This window comes from Anomalospiza imberbis, chromosome 6, assembly GCF_031753505.1.
Source record: "Anomalospiza imberbis isolate Cuckoo-Finch-1a 21T00152 chromosome 6, ASM3175350v1, whole genome shotgun sequence".
Classification (NCBI taxonomy): Eukaryota; Metazoa; Chordata; class Aves; order Passeriformes; family Viduidae; genus Anomalospiza; species Anomalospiza imberbis.
In genome coordinates this window covers 21,758,755-21,785,954 of record NC_089686.1, presented here as the reverse complement: position 1 = coordinate 21,785,954, position 27,200 = coordinate 21,758,755, and the positions used below count along the sequence as shown (strand labels likewise).

Below are 27,200 nucleotides of genomic sequence, written 5' to 3'. Positions count from 1 at the left end.
AGACAAGAGGTGATTGTAATCTGATGCAGGTGATGGGCTCCCAAGAGCAATACCAGCTCCTGCTGCCCTGACTGGCAGAGTTGTATCCTCTGCAACTTCCTTAACTTCCAATCTTCCCAAAGTGGACTGAGTCTGTACCAGAACTAAAGGTGATGTTCGATTCTTTTAAACCTATGTTTTGATTTTAGGGTAACAAGTGTTTGGTAATGTGGGTAAGTACTGAGCAAAACGCACACAGAAGCAGCTTCATGCATGTATGTCTCCTGTTGTATCCCCATCTGAATGCATGCAGCTTCCCACACTGGCCCGACACAGCTGAGCTCTCTGTTCACTTCTACTGCCATCCTGTACCAGGCCTGAATCAGCTTCTTGCCTGCTCCAGCTCTGCCCTTACCTCTGCCCAGTTATGCCTCAGCCCTGGCTGCCACCTCCCTTGCCTCTGCCCTGGTGGCAGATTGGATACAGGCTTACCCCACCTGGCCTTGCATTCCTTGGTAACTCATGTGGGAAAGATTTGACACAATCCTAATTTTCTGAGAACTGAGACCTAAGTGCTGGGAGGATACATTTCCGAAGCAAGGGAGGACAGATCTCCCAGTCTGTGTCTTTGCACACTTGTGTCAATGGCAGCCAAACCAGCAGGTTTCCCCTTCCCAGTCCCTCTCTGGAGGAGGATTCCTGGCTTTGGCACAACTTGGTCCTCATCTAAGAAGATGAGCTCCACAGTGTGTGTGCCTTTAGTTTCATTCTTGTAAATCTTACTCCAGAGACAGTAGGATGTCAGGTTTCACAATATGCTGAAATCCAATGAGCTCACGGCCCAAGGAACTCTTCCATTTACAAATAGCCTAAAACCCCACTGTTTTCCTATTAGCATGGATGGAGTGAAGCGACTAATGCAGACATGTGAATTTTATTTGAAGGATACTAAATTTAAATAAAGTAACAATAAAGAGGTCAAGCTCTGTCCTTTTGCAAAATCTTTGAAATGGTGAGATGTATATGTAACTAATAAAGGAAAGTTCCTTTAAATAGTGTTCACTGCTTATAATTGTTGGGCATATGTGTAGTAAATTAAAGAAGCAATGTATTGGTAAGACCATTTACCTACAGGACCCCCATCCCAGTGACAGATTCCTCTCCTTCCACCTGCATTGCTTAACAAATTTCTTCTCAAGAGGGGAAGTGAATTCTCAATAGCAACATGCCTAGTAATTACCCTCACTGTAATTCTGATGTGCAGTGCTGTCACCCACCATTAGGTGGGAGTGGAAAAGGGACTGCATTTTGTTGATGGTTGAACATTTGTTTTCCTCATCATTTTGACACCAGAGGTAATTGCCATTCCTGAAATATTCTCTTGCTACCATTACAAAGCAACTGTTAGGGACAAACTAATTATGAAGAATCTTGTTATGACAGATTAATAGGCCAACAGAGGGGATTTCTTTTTTTTTTCTTTCAGGCAACTGAGTAGTAAAATCTAACAGCTCCCATATAACTGCTAGAAACACATGCTTCCCTGTAAGCCAACAGATTTTTTCTTAGAGATGGGAGATTTGAAATACTAGGACTAGAGTATAGAATGGGTTTCCAAGCTTGCTTTTATTGAGCTTTTGGTTTCCCAACATTATGTGCCAAAATGATCTAGGGTGGGGGCATTGCCATATGGCAGGGAGGTCTTCAGGGTTGGTATTGGACCAACATCTTCTGTCTGGGTCATGGTTGAGCAGCATCATGAAGGCTTGAAGTGAAGAATGCTGGACTTGTGAATTTTATGGATTTTAGAATAAGACACAAAGTCATTATTTGGACTGCTTTATTGCCACTAAGGGTTTTCTGTGTAAGGGAGGCCAAACTGATGTGCTGGTTGAATTTTAAGTGGCCAGTATGCTTTTGTCCCTCTGGAAGTTCCAGACTATCTGCTCCAAATTATTTTTATAGTATGTTCTCTGTGAGCTGTTGTGATGTGGCCCAAACATGTCTGCTTTCCTGTAGTAGAGGGGACTGAGGAACCTTGCCTCCCTGTGACCGAACCATTCTGTCAATGCTCAGAGGAGGAGGATTTTGGAATACCTGTATTTCTCAGTGCTGTGTTTAAAAGCTCACGCAGTGTAGGAATTGTTTGGACAGCAATCCATGTAGACTTGGTAATTGTGCTTTCAAAGAGGCAGTTAGGCAGTCTCATGGCTGACTGGCTACTATGGGGTGCTAGTGGATGCCAGGTGCTGATGAGCAAACCATTAAGAGGGAGCCAATTATAGACTTCAAAATAGAAATCACGTAGATTTAAAGAAGCTCCTGGATGAGGTCTGTTCATGTTCTCAGCTTTGCCTTGATGTCTCCCTCAAGTTGTCATGTAGTTACAGATCAAAGGATCTCTGTAGTTGGCACTGAGTCCCCTCTTAACCATCTCCAGCTAAGTGTTTGTCCTTGCAGTACTCTGTCCAGAAAAGGAGCAAATCTTCAGAGGTGATCAGTGCACAGCACCCATTCATGCCATGATCTCCTTAATGAGAGAACAGTGAAGCTCCATTCTTTTCCAGAGACTGAATCAAGACCATGTTTATGTCATTTTCTATCTTCTCCTGCCTGCTGACATCAACTCCCAGTTTCACTGTAACTTCGTTCTTCATGGAATCTCTGCGTGGAGTATGTAAATGCTTTAATATTAAATATTTGAGGCTAGAAGTCATAGATAGTATTAGTTTTGGATTATTAGCAAATGCTTTAATTTCTTTGCTTCATGTCCATCTTGTGTTGTGCAAATTCTTTAATATCCTTTTTTGCCATGCAAATGTTGTCTTTGGGAACATACACAGAGATTGTACTTGGCCAGCAAGATCTGATTCTTTGGAGGATCTTTGTCAGTATTATCATTCTGTCAGGTTTTGCACTAATCTTTTCTCTTGAGTTTACTATTTGCCTTCTAGCCAAGGTTAGACGTGGGCTATCTTTGATTAGCCTGTTGAGGGAGAAATGTTGAATATGTAGTTTTATATAAAGATGATCTCAGTTTTATTCCCTTCACAACTTAGATGAGCCACAGCCAAGTGCAGGGGAGGCATGGACAATATTGTTCATTGTGACACCAGCTGTAGTAAAGGCAGTTGCCTCTGGTACTGCTGGAAGTAATTCCTTCTGCTTTTTGTGGGAGCAAAAGTAATCTATTCTGGGTAACATGTGGCCTCACCTGGGCTCTCCTTTTGTTCATCTCAGTTTGGTGCCATGTCAGATATTAGTGTTTTACTTCATTAAATTGCTATCTCATGCTATATTAAAGTGGCACTCTCATAGTCAATATAGGTGCTCTCTCTTCCTTGTGTTCCTAGCAGCCAAAAGGATTCAGTAGATCAAATGCTACCTTTACTAGCACCCATCTAAACCAGTTTTACCCAAATTCTGCTTCCACTGACACCTGCAGAAACCTATTGTTTTCAGTTAAAAAGCACAAGACTGGCTGCAAGAAAGGATTGGACCTTCTAAATGTAGTTCAACAAGTCTATTGCGTATGAATCAGGAGAGATACCAGATCAGTCTCCCATACTGGTGACATTGATGGGATGCTAATAGACACCAGCTGCCTTTCTTGGTGCAGAGCTGTGTGGGGTCAACTAGATGAAAAAGCTGGAGTTATTTATGTATGTTTTTTTCACTGAATTCAGCAACTGATGGATACTCAGAAAGGAACAGACCTGCTGAGTAACGAAGGGACATTCCTTGTGGTTTTTTTTCTTTCTTGAACATAGAACTGCACTTTGCTATTGGTGATGACTTACTGGCACTGCAGCCACTTTCTCTGTTGGATGTGGTGCTATGACAGTCACTGCAGCTTTTTGGAATTGACAGCGTAATCCCATGGTTGTTATCTTTCCTGACTTCCTCATCAATCCAATTTAATCACTTGTAGGTATTTCATGTGTTACTGTTTCTTTCCTCTTCAGGCATCCTGTTCCTGTGGGAAGAGGTCTGTGCTTTAAAGGTCAGAACTTTTCAGATTAAAGAAGGGGGAAGGAATCTGTCTCTGTCATTTTGGTAAGGGGCTGTATTCTCTTTAGAGCCACTGCAGTAAAACCCTTTCTTTCTGGAGTCTGTCATCAAGGTGAATGCTGGTGTATGTCTGCATGGCTGTAAGAGAGGGAGCGGGTATGCTCTGCTCCCCTGGCTGTTGGAGTGACCTGCCAGGAGAGAAGTTACATATGTACAAGGGGGAGAAGCTGCTGTTGCACGATTTAATTGCCTGATGTTGACTCAGATAGGTCCTGACTGGAGGTCAGCTGTGACGTGCAGCTGGTAGGGTGGGATTTGACTGCTGGGAAGAGAAAAATGCCAGCCCAGATTCTTCAGTGTTGACAAAGTGGATGTGATGATTTCTCCCCTCCAGCTGCAGCAGCTGCCTCTGTGCTTCCTACTTTTCTGCACACCCACAGAAGGAGAGCAGACTCTGAAGCTTCTCTGTCTGGACTCTCAGCTGAACTAGATGAGACTTAGCTGAGCTTTCTCAGTGGTGCTTGGGCCATCCATCCTCATAAGACTTACCTTTCAGTGTGTCTTTCAGTCTGTCTTCTGCATGTTACGACTTCCTATGGAGTTCATGGTTTTTCCAGTTCTATTTTATTGCAGGATGGAGTGTGGGAACTCGGGGAAGAGGCTATCAGATCTCCATCTTCGCTCCTTCGTCTAGGATTCTTCACTCAGCTTTGAAAGTGTAGCCAAATCTGTATGAGCTTGAGTGATAGCTAATTGCTACTGTAGCCTTGCTTGAGCTCTTCCCCCCACCCATGGTCCAAGACCAGCCCTCACTTCCTATGCTACTGCCTTTACACAGTCTTCTTACATGGAAATAGCTGTGTGGGGAGTGTTCTTCCTTCAGGTCATTTTTACTGCACATCATCCATTGCTATTCCGTCAATAGTATGCGGTTTCTGCAGGGCGTGTCAGCAGCTCCTATTTAGGGGACACTTCGGAGTGTAATACGCATCTTAGTTGATACTGTTGCTTACAGCAACTGAAAACAGCAAATGAAACACGGCTTCCTAGGACTGATGGGAAGGTGTGTGAGCCCCCCCACAGCTAAACACAGCGCTAAATAACATGGTGTCTTTACAGTTTTCACTGGCATCCCACGTGGTTTGATCCAAGCTGAAGTGAATTAATTTTGTTAGCCAGATTTTGAGAGGTGCTGTGTCAAATTTATTATCATTTCACCTGCCTCCATGGAGCTGCAGGCTCTGTGATCAATGGATCAAGACATGTGCCTCATTTCATTGTGGCTTCTGTGAATATCTCCGTGCCTTCTGCAGACATGCTGTTGAATTACTTTCTATCCTCCTTGTGTCCTCTGCAATGAAGCACAGGACAGATCTATTTGTATATCAGCTATCAGGACAATAAGGCACTGAATGCACTTCTATGAACCTGCTTTCTTTGCAAGTACTATATGTTTGTGTATACATGGGTCTGGTCCTTCTTTCTTGGGCACATCTGGTCTGATCTTATCCTCATGTGTAAGTAACCATTCACGATAATGTATGTGCCCCACAAGAGAGCCTGTGTGAAGGACCTCTTGAATAGTCACAGGGTAAAACAACCTCAAAAGCAGAACCTTGTTCACTGGAGGTAAAGTGCAGGGGTGGCTGGTTGTAGGTAACTTGTTTCCTGCTACAGTTTCCTACTACAGGCACAGAAATTCTACAGCACAGTTATTTTAGCATGTTATTTTCCCTTTGTCTCTGACCAGCCCTTCCCTGTGCTCCTTGTTTTCCTGTCTCAGGAGACTTACACAGAACAGTAGATTATATCACAGGGGTGTCTAGAGAGGAAACAGCTGGTCTCTTCAGATTTTTATCCTGAACTGCCCCACAGATAACTAATTGCAGCTCAGTTGCTTCTATTAGCTATTTACCTAAAATTGAGCTGGCTAATGAAAATGTTTCTAATTAATACGAGGCAGATTAAAACTCATTACAGCAAGGTCGTCAGTAATGAGAGATAATCAGAGCACAAATGACCGAGCTTGGAGTAAAATGAAGATGGAACACAAGCAGGCGATTGGTGCTGGTTGTGCATGCACCAGACAGCAAAGGCAGGGTTAAGCAAGGTGACTGCTGGTGCTCTGGCCTGCCGTTGAGAAACACTGCTTCCCACTCTCCAGAGCAGCTTGGGGAATGACTGGCCAAAGAGGTGGACCTCAGTCTAGTGTAAAATTGTTTTCTGAACTAAGTGGCATCTCATACTAGATGTTTGTTGCTAGGCCAGCCTTCAATCACTATATGAAGGAAGTTGTGAATAGGTGTTTTAGCAGGAAGGCTTGGGAGTATGTGTGGCACAGGTGGGATGTCAGCACTTGCGTGCACTTGTATGTGGAAATTCCTGATGGCTCAGAGGGTGTGAGCTTGCATATCTGTTCAGCGTAAAATGTGTTGGCCTAGGTTTGGAAGAGTCCGTTGTGATCTCCAGGAAAGTTTTGCACAAATTATGAAATGTGTTTGCTTTAATTTCAGCTACCTGTAGCACTACTGATACAATGCCACAGCACCAACACTAGATTTCAGCTGTCTGTAGGCCTACTGTCTATATTCCATTAGTACTGAGTTTACTGGCCATCCTGCTAGTTGTGTGACTCCTTGTTTCAGGGGGATCATCTCCATCCTTAATCCTTCCCAAACTATAAAGCTCTCTTTCTCACTTCCTTTCTGTCCCACTGGCAACCAGCGGTTGTTCCAGAATTTCTGAAGGATCTTACTAAGTTATACATACGTACAACTCACACAAATAACAAATTATTAGGTAGTGAGGTACATTGCACCAGGACTTATTCCAATTCCAAAGGCGTGGATCTATCCATCATCGGCAGTATGATCAGGTAGTGTTGGTATAAGGAAGCATTTGAATGGCAAATATCTAGTGTGCCTAGGAATGAGCTTTCGTAAAAGGTAAGTAGGAAAGATAATACCAAAAGCAGGCAATAACAACTCCGCCTAGAGTTGTGTGTCTTCCTGCAGCATCCTTGCTGCCAGTCAGTTTGATTACCAGGCTGCTAGTGTCACTGAAGGCTGTAGTAGTTTATATATACCATATGCTTATTCAGATTACTTGAAAGAGGAGATAACAGCCCCTTAGACAGAACTACACTGTCACTGAAATGGGTTCTATGTTTTGTATTGCTGTTTTTAAAGCACCTAAGTACCCTATTCACATCACCAGTAGCTGTGTCCTCCCTAGGCATCTTTACAGATCTTTTGGCGTGGCCACTGATTTCAGTTTCTCACTGAGTTAAATTGAGGTGGACATCTTTACATTTTTCTCTGGTTTGTGCTGTCCTGGGTCATCTAAAGCTGTTTCTGCAGTTTTACTAGTCCTGTGAATATGGCCCTGTCATGATCGGGGATGGAAGAGAAAAGGACTATGACCAGATTTCATTCCTATATTCTCTGACATGTCTTTTTTCCCCTACCCAACTGTGTTTTGGAGAGGTGATGACATCCTCTTTTCCCTCTGTAGGGAGTCCAAAGGACAGCTTGGCTCTTCCAGTCCAATCTCCTACTGCATTTCTGGAAGAGTGTTCTTGTCCAGGATGGCTGATAGCATATATGCTTGGGATGCTTCCACCCACTGTGTTCCACAAGTTTCTTCCCAGCATCCCAAAGGCTTAATATGGAAGACCATAAGCAGCAGTCCTGTTGTTCTGTGGAAGGAAAGCAAGAGTTCATCACCAATGTCACAAGTCCTGTGAATGGCAGGTAATTTAATGAATATGGAAGACCCTTGGAAACAGATTGTCCTCAGCAGAAGATTTAACCAGAATCTGGGAGCTGGATACACCAAATAGGTTCTCTAAAGGTTTTAATAATGCACCCTGTTTGCATTCTCTCATTGTGGATAGACAGTAGGGTAATTTTTGTCTTGATGCCTTGAGCAATAGTGTTTAAAGCTCTTTAGACATTTTATTAGCTGTAATGTTCTTATGAGCCTGTAAAATGGAGAATAGCGGTCCTGAGTTCTGTAAAGAGCTTTGTAAAAGCACTTTTAGAGATGAAAAGCTCCATATAAAATCAGGTATGGTTGTTTTATCATAAATATCTAAAGCCTTTCTGAATTCCATTAAGCTCTTGGCTTCTCTATCCTCTGACAGAGAGTGCCACTGGTTAATGTTGTATTGTGCAAAATGGGATGTAAAAAAAAACCAACTTAAAATTGGTTGTTGCTTTGTGGAATGCCCTATTTGTGTGTTTATGAGAGTTGAAAATAGGAATGGGAGTTTTTTTTTTTTTCATTATTGCATGCAACTTTTCTCTCTTATGCATCAACTCTCTGTAATCTAAACAGTCTCCTAACATTTCAGATCTCTTTTTAATAGACTCTTTTATATGACGTGGTCATATTTCCCTTGTCTTTCTCTGTCCTTTTTTATTTATCTACCTCTTTTTTGTGATAGGATGTTTAGAATCCAGGGTGGGGTTGTGCATTCAATTTATACAATAGTGTTTTGATATTTTTAACATTTTAATCTTTTTTATCACAGTCAAACCGTTTTTTTTTATTTTCCTGACTCGCTCTATGCATTGAGCAGGCTGAGCCATCCGCAAGAATGTGATCCAAGTGCTGGATGGTTGCAGCTAATTGAAAGCCCAGCAGTGTGTGTGAAGAGGACAGAGTGCACAATTTGCAGTCCCAATATGTGTAACCTTGCAGCCATCCATGTTGAGGGTGAGATCTCTCGGTGCATTAATTTTTCATCTGTCTTTGGTAAGGACTTGGCAGGGCTAATTTTTCCATAGTGGTGAATAATATCTCTTATATCTCATGAAATTTTTGTCACTGCACTATTCTCTTTTTGCCACATCACTGGCAGGAAAATTAAACTTTGGTGTAGCAACAGGAATAATGGGACCCTTTGCTGTTTGCTTTTGACTGTAATGCAGGTCAATCCTTTTACAGCAGGGAGCTCCTTCTGCCTTCTTTGCACTACCTGGACCTCTTCCCCGTTTCATTGTGTTTCTCTGTTTCCAGTGCTAGTTCATCCTCCCAGGAAGTAACAATGAATGCAGGTAAGATAGACAAGGCTTCTGCTGGATCATCTGGTTTAAAAATGCTCAGAGCAGGTTGAAATGAAGCTATGGTGAAGACCACACTAAATGTTGCAGCCTTGTCCTAATTGGAGCGTCTTCCATTGTTGCTGTCTGTAGTTCTGGGTTTCTGAGCTGGAAATGGGATAAAATGAGCAAGTGATGTTCTTGTATCTCCAATAATTACTGAGTTTTCCTTTCATTCTTTGTGAGGATATTTATTGAAAGTCCCAGTAAATACCTCTTTTCTATTGGCTATTGTATGAACAAGCTCACAGTATTTTGGTGGACTGGTGAAGAATTATTTTTTCCCCTCAAAATCCGTGTTGGCTTTTTATCAGTCATATCACATTTAGCTAGATGATATTTAGTACTCTCTGTAATTATTGTCTCAAGTAATTTAGTTGATACAGAATTAAAGCTTGCAGGACTATAGTTTCCCATATTAGTCTAGATTTTTCTTAAAAACAGGGCAACACTTATTCCCTTTCAGTCCTCTGCAAGTTAACAGTTTTAATCTGAGATTTCCTTTTATTGTGGTTATTAGCATCTCAGCTACTTTTTGAATTAATCTCTAATTTTTATGTGATTGAAGTTTTCCATGTGTTTTCTAGAGACGCCTTTCTTGAAATACTGTTGTGGAGAGTGTATCTACATTGTAAGCAGTGATAGGCAGGCTATTCTCTCTGCATTCCTAATCCTTATTTCACATTTTGCCAGCCAAGAGTATGCCCTGCACAGTTGGGATATCTTTTCTGAGGGATTTCATATGAGGAGTTGCTTCCACCACTTACTTTACTGTCTTCAGTGGCCTTTCTGAGCACTTTCGCCACCAGGTCTGAAGTTCTCACTGGTAGATTTTAGTCTGAGTATTTATTTTCTTCTAAATGAATTCCTTTGTTTTTAAGACCAGATTAGCACCTGCCAGTTCATGACATCTGCACATCTGGTGTTCTGATGAGCAGTTCTTTGCCAGTAATCTGTGTGAGTAAAGGCTCCTTCAAAAGCAACCACATTACTTGAGAAGCCAGATCTGCTTGTACATCAAACATAGATTAAAATATATCCCTTTGCAGCTCTGCTTGCTGAGCATGTGCTTCATCCCAGAGATGCCTCTTCTCCACACCTAAGAGTTGTTATTTTCACAGTTTTAATAATCAGTGTTAATCCTAGTCTAACCAGGGTTTAGGTAAAGCAGAGGAGTCTGATAGCCATGTGGGCCAATGTAGAATTTATCCTGCTGAAATTTGGAGATGGGATTTAAGAAAGAAAGAGATGCCCATGTGGACTGAGGAAAGAGCCATGTACACAGACAACATTTGTGATCTGAAGGGCTTTCTGACAGAAGCTTATTCTTGATATTCCTCAGTATGTGAAATGCTTCCTTTCTTTGTAGTGTGCTCCTTGGGCGATGCATACAAGTACATCTGTGTAAAACTATGTGTTGTTTCCAGCTCTTTCCTCTGATAAAAACAGTCTTCGAAGTATTTCTTGGGCAACAAAGAGCAGTATCTTGAAATAAAGTTCTGAGCCATTCTGGGGATTTCCATTTACCTTGCATTTTCTTCAAGGTGGAACAGAAATGTGGGCCACTGCTACTGGACACCATAGTAGGAATGTGACAGTCTTACTTTGTCTGTGATTAGGGGAATGTAGTCTGTCAGAGGAGCAAGTGCTGCATCTGGATTGTGACCTATCTTGGGGAGATCCAAGAAAATAATAGATAATCATTAAGAAAGTTTTCTGCTAAAAAAACATGATCTGGTTGATAAGAAAAGAGTCCTTGGAAGCTGCATTCACAGTCCTGCTTCATACTCAGAGTACTTCTGCCTCTAATGCAGACTGGAGTTTTGTAAGATGTAGAGATACAGATTTACTTCTTCTGAGACAAACTGCTTAGTCATCTTTTCTCTCTAGAGGTGCAGGAGCTGGAATTCCCTGGTCCAGCCAGCCAACCAGGGCATCTATCTCTTAGGAGTTTAAGCCAAGGCAGTTGTGAGAGCATTGTGGAGGATGCTTTGCAGGGGATTTTGTTCTGTTTTGTTCCTGGAGCCCTCAGTAAGGATTATCTTGTCCAGGACTGCTGCATTCATGAGGCCAACCAGCTTCTCAATAGTGTGGATAAATTTATGAGGGCAAACATTTCCTCTCACCTTGTGGTAAAGAGGGGCTATTGCCACCTCCTTCCCAGCAGTGACCCGGATGTGAAGACACCCTGTATGCAAGTGTATCTACAAGCAGTTGCATTTTTAGCTACATGAGTTTTCCAGCCTGTTTTTTCCATCTCCCTTGGGAATCCATGTGGTGTGGGTAATGCACTGGAGCCAGCACCTCAGCTACCCTGAATTGGGCTGCTTGTCCTGACACCCAGCAATGCACTACAGCCCGGGTTGCTGCTGCTCTGCCTTGAGTCATGCTGCAGCCTGGAGTCATTTGATGGGCTCCTGCTGTGCGTGGGAGATGGCAGGACCCTGTGCTGGCCTGAGCTCAGTGCTGGGAGCTAAGTGCTGGGTTTCTTGGAAGATATCTGTAAAGAACCTTGCCTCTGTTTCCTGCCAGTGCCTTTGGCTATGGCTGCCCAACACCTTGAGGTGTGTGGTTGGCCACCACTCTACTTCACTGCTGGCAGGGGTTCTCCTCCACAACTGGAAGCAGTGGGTAGGGGGTGACTATTGGAGCTACGAAAAAGCTGTTTCTCTGTGATGGGCTGCACTCCCGGTGCTGGGACAAACAACCCAGCTGCACTGGCTCCCTCTCTCCCTTTCTCTTTTATCCCATTATTCCCACCCTGGTTTTCTCACTCTCTCATCTTCTGTTACAGCTTCCTTCCCTTGTTCCCTTTTGGCCTGCTTTTGTCCTTGCTGCACACCGGGAAGGAGAACAGGGAAAGAGCCAGAGTAGAGGCTTTTTACAGCATGAGCTTCAAAGCTGTTGTGTAAAATGCAGGAGGATGATGTGGGAGACTTGAGGCACACTCATGGGTGTTATTTGCAGCCTATACATGTGTGAGTTTTTGAGCTGGCAGCATGCTGGGGAAGCTCACCCACCTAGCATGAGTTACACTTGCCCGTATGTGCCCACTTAGGAAAATGCGCATGTACGTGTGTGTGAGCACGTGTGCATCATACTGTCAAGTCTCACACTGAGGGCAAGACTTGCACATTAGGCTTTCTCCTCACACTCCCCTAGGCCTGTGTTTCATGCACTTGCAGCTCAGCACTCAGTCTGTCCCTGACACATTTCCAAATGCGAGACACTCAGCCTGTCCCATGATGTGACACGACACTGCTTTGCACAGAGAGCAAAGATAGCTACTGAATGGTGTGGGTGTATTTGGTGCTCGTGAATGTTTGTGGAATTGTTCCTTTTTGTCACGTATTTCAAGGCATTTGCTGGAGTCCATTACCACAGGATCTTGTGCAGATGAGGGCTGTAGACACAGGATTTGACCTTCAATAATGTCTAACACAGAAGCCAGAGGAATGAGGAGACTTCATGCAGATTGGTGTCAGGCGTTAACAGGAGATGGGTGCGCAGTTTTTTGTTATTGATCAGCATAGGTTTTATTAATGTATGAGGGTAAACTTATATGAAGTTCATTAAATATTATTCAATATAGCTGTGTCCTTGGCAGGAGGCTTTTCTAGTGACAGTAACAAAGGAAGAATAAATCATTGTCACTGAAGAATGTGGTGGCTGGTATATTTTTGAGGAGCAAAATGAACTGAAAGAGCTGAGATACAGACCAGGCAAGTGGTTGGCAATGGGTTTTGTCATTTGGTACTGCATTTTGGCCACTGTGAGCACAGCCGGCAAGTCTTCTAACACTTAGTTGCTCAAATGACTGTCATTGCAGACTTTGTTGGCAATGTAAGCAGTAAGACCTAAGACCTGACTGGACTGGAGGGATGTAATTCCCCTTGTGTGTCTAAAAGCGAGGTGAGGAAGATGAAGGACTGCCCATATACTGTCCTCCTCCCTGCCAAGGAGAGATCTTTAATTTTGATTTTAACAGACTCTTCTTCTGAGTTCCTGGAAGTCTCTGGGATGGTATCTGTGGTTTTCTTCTCATTTTAATTCACTGCACTCATACTAAAAGTCTAACATAATGTTTGTGGTTGTGATTTTTGTCTTTTGACAAGGAGTTTCCAAACTGTGCATCCATAGTGCAGAAACACAGTGACAAACTAATGCTGTCCTATGGCCAGACATTTTATTCTGTGCAAGGATGGGCCAAAAACTAATGTGCTGTTACTGATCGTGGTGCCTATACAAACAAGTGTTGAAGTCCTTTATATTCTGGAGCATCTTGCTCTGGTCTGGTTCAGACCCTTTAAATCCAGCCAGAGTCCTAATAATGAACTGACATGTTAGATGATGATGCCCAGAATCAAGAAAGGAAATCCTTGGTCTGCTTAAATACTGGACAAAAAAAAAAAAAGTGTGTGTGCACATATGCACATAACAGACAGCAAAAGGGCTTCACTGATGTTCTGGTCTCTTTGCAGGTGCACCTGCGCTCTGCTGAGCGCCTCCGGGAGTTGTGCTGCTCCAACCGAGGCACCTTCATCAAGGTGGGACAGCACCTCGGAGCGCTGGACTACCTCCTGCCTGAGGAGTACACCCGCACCCTCAAGGTGCTGCATAGCCAGGCCCCGCAGAGCACCAGGCAGGAGATTGAGCAAGTTATCCGTGAGGATCTGGGCAAAGAGGTAGGAGCAGCCATAGCCTGTGTCAGCTTCTCAGGCCTCAGCAAGCCCTGGACAGCTAGAGGAAGGAAAACTGCTGTTTCTCAGCTGTAAGAGATACCGAAGGGAGATACCTCTTCCTTGCTTCTGGGTGAAGGCCATACAAGTTTTACCGGTCCATCCATGGGCATTATTGGCAGGCTTTGTTGAGGAGAAGATACCAGAGGAGTAAGGTTGTGAAAGGTGCCAGATGGAAACGGCAGGACTCAGCAGAGCAGTATGCTCTGTATGCCAAGATGAACAGGGTTGCTGGAGGTCAGGATGGAGGGCTGTCTGCCACACTGAGGAGTGGGAGCTGGAGGTATTGATGTTCAGGACAAAGATGTATTGGCAGAGCTTTGTGAGGGATGACTGCTCTCCCCTGGCTGCACTAGACCAATTCCAGCTAGCACTGACAGCCCTTTACTTTCTCAAGCCCCTAATTAACCCCCAAAGAAAATAATGGCATAAATCACTTTTGGTGCTGCAGTCAGGTAACGCAGTAGCTCACGAGTCAGTACCATCATTAACCCTCAGCAGCCCACAGCACCAAGATCAGTAGGTAAGTGATGGTGTTCATTAGATATAAAGGAAGTAACCACAGTAAATTACACAGGGTGTTCTGCTACTTTACATCTTGCTCTTTGCAAGATGTCCCCTCACACTGTAGCCCAGGTGGAGGAGAGGCATTTCAAGGATCACAATGGACATAAGGACACGGAGGCAGGAGGAAAGAGTGCCCAGAGGTGATGCTAGGGAAAGTGTGTGTGAGGGGGAGGAATACAGAAGACTGAAGAAGGGAAGCAGTGTGTACATCTATTGTTTCTCATATAGGTGTTTTTGGGGCTGTTTTGGTTGTTCCGGCCTGTCTGACTGTGTGGTAAGGAGGTGTGGGGGAAACATGAGGTAAGTGAAGCTTTTGCACCTAGAAGATATATTATGGGCCAATTTGAATGGAGTGAGTCTGTGTAGTTTAAGGGTCTACATATTGTCTAGCCAGGAATGACCATTAATATTTCCCTACAGTTCAATGGCAGGGTTAATGTCAGCCCTCAGACTGCAACATGCTGCTGCTATCAGCATTCCATCCTTGTAGCAAGGCTGGTACCAGCTGTGTTTCATAGCTCAGTGGATAGATGGAGCAGAACGGGCTGGCAATTCCCTTCCACAGGAGCTGTGGAAAGCCACCCCAAAATTAACCCACATTAAATTACCACAGTAGCCACCTCTGGCACTATTTGTGTGGTGTCTCTTAAAGACTGAAGTTGGTGCTTGCAGGTGGGACCTTTTCTCTCAAGTGTGTGTTCAGCTGCCACTGATAATCCCTGGTTTCTTTGTGCTTCTTGGGAGCTAGAGGAACGCTCCGTGCCTCATTGATTCCCAGTGAAGCAGCTCAAATACAGTCTCCGCAGCAACCTTACCTCATAGCATTCACTTCTTTTACATGGGCAGTGCTAGGCAATATTTAATTTTACCCTCCCAGGGGAGGGAGGGTAAAAAAGGTAGAAATGGTAAGAAAGTGATGGAGAGGAAATGGTAACAAGAGAAAGAGAGCAATGATAAAAGAGATAAATGAAGAGAATAACATGTATAAAAATAAAGGACCTTGTAAAATTGGGCAGTATTAAAAGCTGATGTAAATGCCTGTATTAATAATTACAAGGTACCAAATCAAGATGCATAAAACCAGAAGGGATCTGGGAACCTAATGCACCAAAGCTGTCATTGCTGGAGCCTAGAGGGTTTAATAGGGTTGCTTCAGGAACAAATTTAATTCCAATGTAGCTAGATCCTCAGTATATTTTAAATATGATATACTTACCTGAAATATAGGTGGCAGAGCGGCAAGGTGGAGTATCAGGGCAGAGAAGAGTGCAGGGAGGTATCCTGAAATTTTCCCTCCTGGGGCCAGCATTACACCTGAGAATGTGCAGATGAATTCAAATAGAAGAAAAAATGGCAATGAGGGAACCTGCTCAGAGTGCCTGGGCCTAGTCCTGCTGCTGTCAAATTCAGTGGTAAGACTTCCAGTTCTCCAGTCAGGCCCAAGAGCTGGGCTCTTCAGATGAATCTTAAGTGTAGGCAAGAAGTAATTACATACAGCTTGGATCAGTGCAGAACAAATGGGACAAAGAGCAACTGGAAATACAGACATACCTAGGGAGGAATGTGACAAGCTAACAAATTAGGCAAGAGCTTGCAAAAGGGCAGGAAGATCAAAAAAAACCAATTTCATGTACAGAAGCATTATATTTTCAGTCAATTAGAAATAGTCTCCCTTCTGATGTGACCTACTCCTGTGAATCTTGCCACGGGCTTGGATGTTTTGTGGGAAAATATTTTGTGGGAAAACTGGCTTAAATGGAGATCATACCAATGGGACAGATGTTTGAGCAAAGACAGAGCATTTGTGAAGTGGATTTATGGCGTTCACCATGACTCTGTTGTCCTCACACAAACCTACTTGATACCCTGCTGATGGGGGGGTCTCCCATTTTAGGCCAGCATCATGGCTGAGGACTGGGAGCTGCAGCACGTAGCTCTGATGTAAAGGCAAATGGCATGTGTTGCTTTGGCACAGAAGCAGAAGCATCATATATGCTGACTAGTGGGTTGTCCTGTCCAACCCTATTTTAAGTCCAGGGCCAGTTTGTATACCTATCACATTGGGGTCATTGGGATAAAAATAATCAGAAGTGAGCAAATGCTGGCTTTTTAATCTCAGCCACAGTGGTTTGGATGAGTGATGGTGGGAAGTGATAATTCTCTGGAGTGTTATATGCAAGAAGTTGAGGTGGGTGGGGTGAGATTCACAGGGTAACACAAGTAGTAGCAGTGGGAGAGGCTGGGCAAAGAAATCTTTACAATAACTTTTGGAAACAATAACCAGTAAGATCACTGAGCAAGAATCTTTTGGGGAGACAGTGGAGATAGTGCAGATTGGGCTTCTTCTGGGTGTATTCCTTGGAGCAGTTGGGAAAAGCTGTGTTGATAAGAATGGCTGTTAAGATATGAATGAAAGAGTCTCTCGTACCTCTGCTTTTGTCTTTCTTGCTTGAACAAGATTCTGAAAGGGAAAAGGTGTCAAGCGTGGAAAATGAAAGCAAGCTGAATATGTTCTTTCTCTGCAGAACTATTAATGACAGAGGGAGAAACAGCTGGTTCAGCTAAGTGCTCTAACTCAACGAAGTACATGCAGAGCAGAGCCAGGCAACTTCTGGTGAGATGTGGACACCACACATTTAGGGAGAAAGACTGATGAGGAGCTCTGGAAAATAAAACTTTCAGACTGGGTGCACCTTAAAAGCACAAAATCTTTGTGCTTAGAAACTAAAAAGGGTAGAAGAAATTTTGACAGCACTGGGATTAGGGAGATTTCCTCCCTCTGGTAGGTTTGTTGGAAACGACTGTCATGTGGCTGTGGGATACAGGGATACTGGGGAGGTGATGCCACTCTGTTCTGATTAAGGGCATTTCACAGCATCCCTTGTCATAGGATGGAGTGGTTGCAGAAGGACTTGTGAGCTTTTACAACCCTGGTCTTCCAAATATCCTTTGTGCCTTTGTTGCCTGGCTCCACTACTGGCCAGTGCATTCCCTAATATGGGTCTCACTTCTCTGCTGCCTCACAATGCTGTCACAGTTGAGATACTGGGACACCTCCTTGCTTCACTGTGTACTCTTCTCTACGCCAACACACACTTTTACCTCTTTCTAGTCCCAAAATACCTCCTCGTATTGCACATCCCAGTAGGCCACAGCCTAGGTCTACCCACTCAGCACCACTGTATTACTTCTCCTGTGTACAACAAGATGTCACTTTTCACAGCCTATTGCTCATCAGCTTCCAACCCATCCTTACACACTGGCATTTTAAAATAAACTTATTGACCTTTTCCCTAAGGCTTCTTATTCTCCCTCTTGATATGTTTGTGTACTCCATACTCTACCCAAGCCTTAACTCATGTTGGAGGTAATTTTCCTTGGTGGGAGACACTCCCTTCATCCCCATCTGTCACTCTTTCCTTTCAGAAATATCCCAATTCCTGCTCCTTTCTGGCAGGTTATCTAGGCTTTGCTCCTGTCTCTGGTGTGAGGTTGTTTGGTTGGAGATTAGGGCAAGGATAAAGTTTGCACTCCCCCAGCTGAGGGTGGTGTGGTCCCAAGGAGGGTCTTTCCCATGTTGATGAGGTGCTTGTGTAGTGCAGCTGCCCACGTACGTTGTCCAGGCTGTCCTTGTCTGGGGGGTGATGGGCTGGTGTAAGGCATGTGACTAACCATGGGAATGAGTGTCCTTCCTTGTTTCTTGATTTATCTAACAGTTGCTGAATCTGCTGCAGAGGAGTAGAAATGGTTGAAGCTGAGCAGTCCCAGATGTTATCAAAAGATCACGGGTTAAGATAAAAACAATTTACTGGAAACAGCAATGAGATAAGAAAACAAACAATAACAGCAACAATATTAATAACGGAAGGTATAAGACAAAGAAGCAATTTACGTGAAAAGCCCCTGACAATAAACAATACCTGACTGTTCTGTCCACCACTTTAATTCAATTGGAAGGAACCCCTTCTCCTTGGAAGAGAGAGTCCCTTTCTCTTGCCACTGGCAATGGCATGAGGTGGTATCAACTTTAGCGTCCTGGCGACACCCCTCCCTGCTACTGCACAAAATTAACCTGGTCCTGATTGGAACTAGGGCACTCCCAAAGTTCCCAAAGTGTTTTTTGGGTTGGGTACATGAAATATTATTCATCTGTTGTTGAAATGTACCCATATACACCTGGCAATATGGTCACTGCAGTGATCTGCAGTGATGCTGCATGGGCATTTGACAGGGAGGGACAGAAATTGTATGCCCATCTCTACTGCCATGGAAAAGATAGAGAATGAGACCACAGCAAGGTGCTAATCCCCAGTGCAAGAGATTTCCTTGTCCTCATACTGCTATGAGAGTATGAGAAATTGCAGGACTAGAAACAAATACTTTTATTTCTGTATGGCAGCCTTTGCTGTACCAGTGACAGGGAGAAGGATGGACTTGATTCCCTGATTCTTCTTGAAGTGTCGATGAGCACTTTAAGCTCTGGCAAGACATATGCTTATTTCTGATTTGCAGAATTATTCAAGTAATGCTCAGCCCTGTGGGAGAGGAGCTAGGCCCTTCAGTAGGCTGTTGGGTATTACCCTACATGTCCTACTGCATCCAAGTTATTCCCAAGGTAAAATGAGCCACTTTCTGTAGCTGGATCCATATGCTCTAGAGAAGTTTCATTTAATGTGCTAGATCACAAGGTACTTCATGTCATAATGAAGGTTGCTGCAGGTTTTGTTACAGCTCCAGAAAGCCTTTTCACAGGTGGGCAGTGTTGTCTAACCCATCCAGGATGCCAGGACATGTGCATGCTTCCTCCAGTGTTGCACAGCCTTGTGGTTGAGTGCTCTGCCCACAAGCACTGATGTATGGCACAGTGCACAGTTGCTTGGTTGTGGTTGCTTGGGGCTGTGGATTGACACAGAATGGCTTTGCTGAACACCCAGGTCTCATGTAGCTTGTGAACCTGGTTCTGTCCTAAAACACCATCTCCAGTAATGCTGTGCCGTGAATGGTCTGCAATGATGGTCTGTGAAGTCCATCACTATGCGTTACATCATTAACAGATTCTGGGCAACCAGATCTAGGTCAGCAAGAGCCTCTTTGCCTGCTATGGTTGTTGTCAGTCACAGGAAGTCTCCTCACTCTGCATTACCCTCCATTACCCACCAGTGTGGAAGCTGAGCTGTGGTGGCGGTTACTCTGACAGTGTTAGGGGCTGGAAAGTGGGAATGGGAAGATATGGCCCTTCTCCCACCACTCTGAGTCTCTTGCAGTACACCCAGCAGGGCTTCCAAGCAGACGTCAATAAAAACCACATTTTTATTAAAACTGTAATGACAAATAAAAAACCTTCACATTTCTTTCAATAACTTGGGATATAAAAAACAGATTTTTATCTATTATGAAAAGGATTTTGGCCATAAAAAGGTAATTTAAAGAGTCTGAGATGGATGGCGAATAGCATTAATGTCACCCAGAACAAATGGTCCTGCATTACTCAACTGAAAGGCACAAGTGGCTGCCTGTGCAGGTCCCGCTGCTGCTGCATCCTCTGCTGTGCTTGCCCTGCCTTGTCTCTGGTGAGAGGCCCCAGTCGCTGGCAGATCCCAGTGTGGCTGCCTCTACACTGAGCCCTTGTGTGGGCAGCAGCTGTCCAGAACTGTTGCTCTAAGGGCAGATGGGGAAAGCAAACATAGAGCTTTATGTGGCTCAGGTAGTGAACCTTGCTTTGTTTCTTGTGTCCCTGCTCACTCTGTATGCAAGCTCTAGTGTTACTGACCCTTACTGTAGTGCCAAGGACAGCCTGCTGTCCTTACCGCCAGGGGAGCTTTTGAAGAAGGTACTGCCTCTTTCCATGAATTTTCTCTCCACTCAGAGCTCCTGGGAAAATTTGGCTGGGTCCTGCTCATGGCAGCCTCTTCCTGGGTACTCTAGGCCCCTAAGTCTAAGAGAGGGAAGGTTTTGAGTATAGATTAGAGGATAACCTCTTTTGACTTCTTTCAAATTAGTAAGATTTACAATACAGGAAATTGGACAGTAGATTTTCTGAAGGATTGTTTGGAGGGCCTTCTGTAAGGAAGAGAAAAACTTCAGATAGAAAGTGCAATGGGGAATGGTCTGGCAAAAATAGTTCTGAACTGGATGCTTAGTGACATTTTTTGCCTTCAGTTTACAAATTCTTTAGATGCCTGGGGGTTATTGTATGACATACCTGCATGGAATTTGTTGGCTCAGTGTCTGTGCAGATGGTAAGCTGTGTTCAGTACAGTTTTCTCAGAGTTTTGATTATACCAGAAGTGTTGCTCTGAAGCAAATACATCTTGGCTGACAGTTCATGCGGCAGCTGTGTCAGGCTGTATTCAATGTCCACATGCTGCAGAGGTGGTGCATCTGCTGCACAGCAATGCTCAAGCCATTGACAGAAAGCACTTTTCAGCATGTGGGTAACCCTTCCAATTTCAAACGATTGCTGAAAATTGCAGTCTGTAACTGGGATTAATAGTACTTATTCTTGCATATGGAGACTTTCTTTTTTCAAATGTGTGCTCAGCAATCTCCAAGTATTTCTGACACAGCAGGATCTGTGTAGGGGCAGAAACATTGAGGTGCTGTGTTGAGGGACTGACTTCTGTTTCAAAGCCCACTGCTGATACCCTCTGAAATATTCTTGATTCTCTCATCTTGACACAGGCTAGTTTTACTATGCCTGATTTTTCTCTGAGGGAGTGAAGAATCCCATCATCTGCCTGCCCACTGGTCTTTTAATATCCTACTTGATGCTGCCTAGTTATTATCTCCTAATTTCTTTCAGAATTTTACATCTACATAGTTACTTGGCTCTTGACCCATCAGAAACATGAAAACATGATGCAGTGAGTCAGGCAGCTTTTGGCAATAGGTTATTTGTAGATGAAACAAATGACATAAGATGAAATAAGGAGTTACAGGCCTGACCTTGACATATCTGTATTTTTCTAACACACATAGTAGTCGCATAGAATTTTTCTGAATTTATAAAATGTACAGTGATCTAATAAGTTTTGGTTTATGGCACTTCCGGGATCTGTCTGACAGGCAGCTCTTGATTCTATGGAAGGATGCTGAGCCATAAAAAACACTTCAACTCTGCTTGCAAGTTTTCTTCCCTGTGAAAAAAACTGCTAGGAGCATTGGAAATTCTCCTTATGAGAAGCCACACACTTAACATGCTTTTATGTTTTCAGAATTGAGGCAAAAATTGGGATCTAAGGTGTCTCAACATTCTTTACACCATTAGTCAGCAAAGTGTGTTTACTCCTTATAGGCAGACCAGCCTGAGGAAGTTTTGTCAAGTTATGTATGTGAACATTAGGCACATTTTGCACTTATTTTCTGTAAGCTTTGCAGTATTTAGTTTTACAGGATGTGTTGTTTGGAGCCAAACCTCTGAAGCTGTCTGTGACAACTGAAGAATTAAACTCACGTGACTGATTGCTTGTGCCAGGAGAGCTCAGCTGAAGCAAACCTACAAGTTTCTCCCTTACAAAGCTCACATAACCACTGCATCTCAAATTGGCAAGTTCTTGGAAAAGGCTCTTCAGCACCAATCCTTCCAAATTTCAAATTATTAGTAGAAGATTTACATTAGTTAGCTCATTTTGGATAATGAATGAAACTGAGGTGGTATCAGTTGTGCATGGAGAACAAAGCTAATTTTCTCAAGCACCTTATTGGATGTAGCTGATTGGTTCAGGTCTATTAACTGCTATTCCCATCTATCAAGAAAGGCTAGAAGGAGGATAGAGCAATTAAAATTACCAGGGCTTGTTAAGAGGGGTTATAGTAAAGAAGTCTCTCCATGTAACTTTTCCTGCCTTGCCCTTTGTAAACTTCTGACATCTTTACCCTGGCTGCCAAGAAAACCTATAAGCCATTGCCCCCCTCCCGGTCCATCTTTTGTCCTTTGGACCATAACCTAATCTCTTCCTCTTCTATTTTTTTTTCCTTTTTGTTTGAAAGAGGTGTCAGGCTGGTTCTTAATGGGATATCCTGGCCAAGGCCTTTGCCAGTCCCTTGGAGTCATTAAAACCAGCTCAGGAATTACAGATTGGCTGCTCCAAGATAAACACTTGAGACAGTGGGTGGTTCTCAGTCAGTGAGCAGGAAGGAATGGAAAGGTATGGAGCAGACTGGTTCTGTGGGCCTTACCTCTCTAATGACTACACAGCCATAGCACACTGATCACAATGTGTGGACTGGGTGTCTCCAGTGACTTAGTATCTTGTACCTGATGAGGGAGAAAGTGCAGCCTGACCACTTTGGGATACTCTCTCCTGGCTTTGCTCTCCACAGGATATGTCTAAAGTGGATCTCAGTACTTGGCCCCTCTTTGGTGAGGTGAATCCTGTAATGAGGTGCTTTTTGAGATGGCTACAATAGATGGAATCCACCAAACTGTTTATCTTCATCCACAGAAGCCCAAATATCTTGAACTATAGGAAACAGAGCTACATACCAGTTGGTAATTAGAGGCTTCCTGTCCTGCTCCTATTCCAGAGGCTGACTTTTTTGCTCCATTTTTGAGATGCATCAGCCTGAGGGAAGGAAGAAAGCAGTTGGAATCTGGCTTTAGAATAGTGGGTTGCTAGATTGCTTAGAAATGCATGTGAATTAATCAAAATTACCCCCCTAGCTTTGTTTCCATAGCCCACTTTTGTCCTGGTAACAACCTCTAGCAGTACACACTGAGGATGCCGGAGAAGAGCTTACATTCAAGCTGTTTCCTGCTTCATCGTGGACTGTCAGCCCTTTCCACTGCAGTACTTGTCACCCTGCAGTGGCAGCAGCAATGCTAGGCCTGTAAGTGTAGTTGATTTATGTTAACTGTTGAAACAATAATGTTTAATCTGTAAAGTGCTAATCTATTTTTTATGTTGATTATGAATAGGCCAGCTGTGCCTACTTTCCTATTCATAGACTTTAGTGAACAAGCCTGTTTCACAGGCTAGGTTTGGAGAGTAATTTACATGAGAGCAGACACTGCTTTAAGGAAAGTAAATCAGCTGGGTTACACCCTTGAAGCAGGGATTTTGCAGCCCTGCACTAAGATCTGGGGACAAGGAGAAAAAACATGGGAGGAAGAGGAGAAAGATAATAAAGTGAACTGTAGAAGAGGCAGACAGATCAGAGCAGACATGTGAAAAGTAGGGGAAATATGGTTAGGAGAAGAAAGGAAAAGTTGATATTCAGAGGAGAGATTGACAAGAAGGAAACAGGAGAGGATGTGGCTGGTTTATCATAGAACTTTTCTCTTTGCATCAGTGCAGAGAGCTGAGGGCTCCATGGTTTGTATGACCGGTCATTAGGGATGACTTAATGTATGGTGCCAATGAAACTATTGGCAAGGTCAGTTGTGGATTTAATTTGTCGTGCAGTTGTCCCTCTTGAGGGACTTCTATTGATCTCTGTTTTTTTTCCTGAGAGTTGGCTACAAAGGATACAAACTCCAGGGCCTCATCCAGACCTCTTTGTAAGTTATTCTGCCTTAGCTTCTGTGTAGTCCCTGCACCTTGGTTTCTGGTGTGGACGGCTGAATAGCTGTGTCTTTCATATTGACTCATCTGCCTTGTGTGCTGGTGTTTCAATATTCCATCAAGAGACAGTTAACACCAGTAACTGGCTTATGAGCCTTACATCTTCAGCAGAACTTTACTACCTTTTAAGTATATTTCTTCTCAAATAGTGACCTTATTATATCCCTTTCTTGATACCAGTTCAGTTCAGGCATGGCTGCTCACATCTGCCAGACTGCACGTACTTCCAGGTCCACCTCAGATCCCTACTCCTACCTCCCTGTTCTATTAATCTGGGGCAGTGTTGTGCTTCAGTAAGACTTCAGGCTTGCTTGTATCTATGTAATTATAACCAAAGCCAGAGAAAGGTTATAACTGGGCAGACTCTGTCTGGGAATGGACTTTGCCCTCTGCATGCCATCATTGTACTATGCCTCTGTCCACCCTGGTGACAGGCTGCTGGATTGTCCAATGCTGCTTCTGTTCTTCCTGCTCTCTGTCCCAGGTGATGAAGATCATCAGAGGGCTGGAACACCTCTCCTGGGAACACAGGATGGGAGAGTTGAGGTTGTTCATACAATCTGTGTACACAAATGCCCTGCTCCATGCTTCCTTTTTAACTCTGTGCTCAAGCCCTGGCACAGCTTCACTTCCTGACCAAATCCTTGTACCCAACTTCTTCACAGTCTGTATAGTCACATAAAACTGCCCATACACATTCCCCCCAACCCCCCTGCTTTGTCTTATATAGTTCTTGAAGCCCCCAGGCTCTCAAAGCTGAATCAGAGGCATTTAAGATGAGGCACAGGTGATGTGTGTTTCCCAAGGTGGCATAGGTGATATGTGTCCCATATATCCTCAGGCTCTGGCAGCTGGTTATTTCTCACAGGAGTGCTGCTGTTGTGCAGGCTTACTGCTGACTGAGCCCTTGGGGCATCTCTGCAGTCCTCTCTGAGCCTTCCCCTGCCTGGCTGTGACTAACATGGAGCTTGTTTGTTGTGGCACCTTGACCCTTTCCTACACAGGTTTCAGCCAGTGCATGGCAGGAATGTGTTTGTATCTGGAGTCAAAATGGTCTTGGAAGTTCATTTGCTTCTGGGTGTTTTCTTAACTCTGACCTTCTTGCTTATGTGGCAACGGGCCTCATCTCTGTGGCATTTCGAGTGAGGCTTCATCTTGGTACAGGTAAGAAATTTTTTACATTGAGAACTACCAGTCATGGCAACAGCTTCCCGAGGGATGTGGTAGAGACCTCATCACTGAGATTTTTAAGGCTTCCTTTCCCTTGAAAAGTTAAACCAGGCCATCTTTTGAGGTCCCTTCCTATCAGAGCTGTTCTGTGAGTTGATGATTCTTTACAAATGTTCTGTCTTTGCACCAGGCTGCTGGCAGCTGTAGGGGTGATATGTCATTTGGGAATGTGTCTTCAGGAATTCAGCCAAGGGGTTCTCTGTGTTGGGGACCTTCACATATCTTACTACATGTGTGGCTCAAGAGAAATGGGAACTTTGAGGGAATGGGGGTCAATTGGCTTGTTTTCACGTGTCATTTGTGAACATTAGCACTTGATGTCTAGATTCAGACCTCAAAATGAGGTTAATGTTGATGATAAGGTCAAGGCTGCAGGCATGCTTGACAGAAAGTTAGTGACATTCTCTGTTGTGATGAGAAAGGAGATAGAAGGGATGGCTTGACTGAGAAGATTAGGAGCTGTGCTTTAGCTTTGTTGAATGTGAACAGAGATATGACTGAAAGAAGATGACTGAGAAACAGGCTGAAATTGTAGTTTGGCTAGAAGCAGGCTGATGTAGAGTACAGAGCCAGAACTACAAGTCAGCAGAAAGGAAGTGGGAATTTTATGTGAGCTATTATCCAGATGCAGTGATGGGGGTAGAGGTTGTGAGCAGAGCTTTGTGTAACATCTCCAGAAAGCTGGGAAAGGGATAAGCCAGCTGCTCAGATATACTAAGAGAGCAATTAAAAGAGCAGAAGGCTGAAGAGACTCTTCCCTTCCTTAGGAGCTACTGGGATATTCCTGCTATGTTAGCACTTTCAGCTCTATTGCTTGGGAGCTGAAGAGCTGCAAAGAACACAGAAAGCCTTGAAAATCTTCATAGAAAGGGGCCACTACTGCTCTACATCAGCCATGGAATAAGAATCCCATTGGGCAGATGGGATGCAGCAGAGTTGTCTTCTGCTGTGCTTCCACTGTGCACTGGTGTAACAAATGAGACCCTCCTTTGTTAGCAGGGAGAGGAAAGAGAAAGAATGCTTTCAATTAAAATGAAAAAGATGGCTGGGAGTGGCGTCATTGTGTGCTCTTGAAGGACTGTGATTCCAGTCTGTCTGAGCAACTGACCAGTGTGGCTCCATCCTCACCAACAGGAGAGATGCAGAGGAAGTAGTATTTCCCCAAAAAGAGAGAAGAGAGTGGATTTAATGAGCATTGCTCAACTAGGAGAAAGATAAAAGAGCAAATTTAACAGGGCATTTGTATGTGCAAGGGAAGGGCAGGGAAGCGTCTGCCCCATAGCCTGCACTTATGGAGTGAATAAGTAGCTCACAAGTCACTATTTTCTTTTTCAGCATGATGGAATGGTAAGCAAACAGGATTATATATGTATATACACACCTTGGCTTTATTTTGCTTTGTTCTGTGCATTTTGCATAGGCTGTAAGATAGTTATGTCGTGCAAAATAGAGTGCACAGTGACAGTGTTTACTGTGCACATAGAGAGACTGTGGTTTTACATCTTTGCTTTCCACAAGCATAGTTGTTGGTGGATTCTTGCTTGACCATTAGGATAAGGAAGCACTGGCTGCTGTTGGAGGCCAGTCACAGACAGGCTGGGCTGCAGAAATGGTTTAGGGTATCAGGAAGATGACTAGCTGCACAAGATGTTATGTTATATTCTGAGATGGAAAGAAGTGGGATGCTGAACAGGTCACAGGTCATTGTGCTAATTAACTGCATCTAGAGACAGAAAATAAGCATTTTCTCAATGTCCATGTCATTTTTAGAAGGACTGTTAATCCCTTTGTTATCACTTGGGGATTCTGAGGAAATAGTTGATTCAGTAATGCAAGGTTCTTTCACGTTCCATCTTCTCCACAGGGAAGTGAACTGGATTTGCAGCTTAAAATTATGATGTAGCTTCCAACAGCAAACCCTTTCCCTTGGTGTAATGGACATTTTTAAGAAATAGAATATCTTGGAATGTAATTCTGTGTATAAGATTATAAACATGAGGGAAAGC

At 43.7% G+C, this 27,200-nt stretch overlaps 2 protein-coding genes across 10 annotated transcripts in view; both read left to right on the top strand.

The window, feature by feature from the left end:
- SLIRP (SRA stem-loop interacting RNA binding protein) overlaps nucleotides 1-27,200 on the top strand; it is a 127,590-nt gene that overhangs the window by 46,555 nt on the left and 53,835 nt on the right. The window lies entirely within an intron of this gene.
- The window catches only part of ADCK1 (aarF domain containing kinase 1), an 89,117-nt gene that overhangs the window by 15,413 nt on the left and 46,504 nt on the right, over nucleotides 1-27,200 (top strand). For 7 of the 9 annotated variants that reach the window (XM_068192724.1, XM_068192722.1, XM_068192720.1 and 4 more), the window contains one exon: nucleotides 13,577-13,780. In XM_068192724.1, the coding sequence (XP_068048825.1) occupies nucleotides 13,577-13,780 (204 nt within the window). Of the gene's footprint in view, nucleotides 1-7,479; nucleotides 7,894-13,576; nucleotides 13,781-16,932; nucleotides 17,016-27,200 lie in introns of those variants that run through there. The other 2 variants (XM_068192723.1, XM_068192726.1) reach the window with 2 other exon arrangements.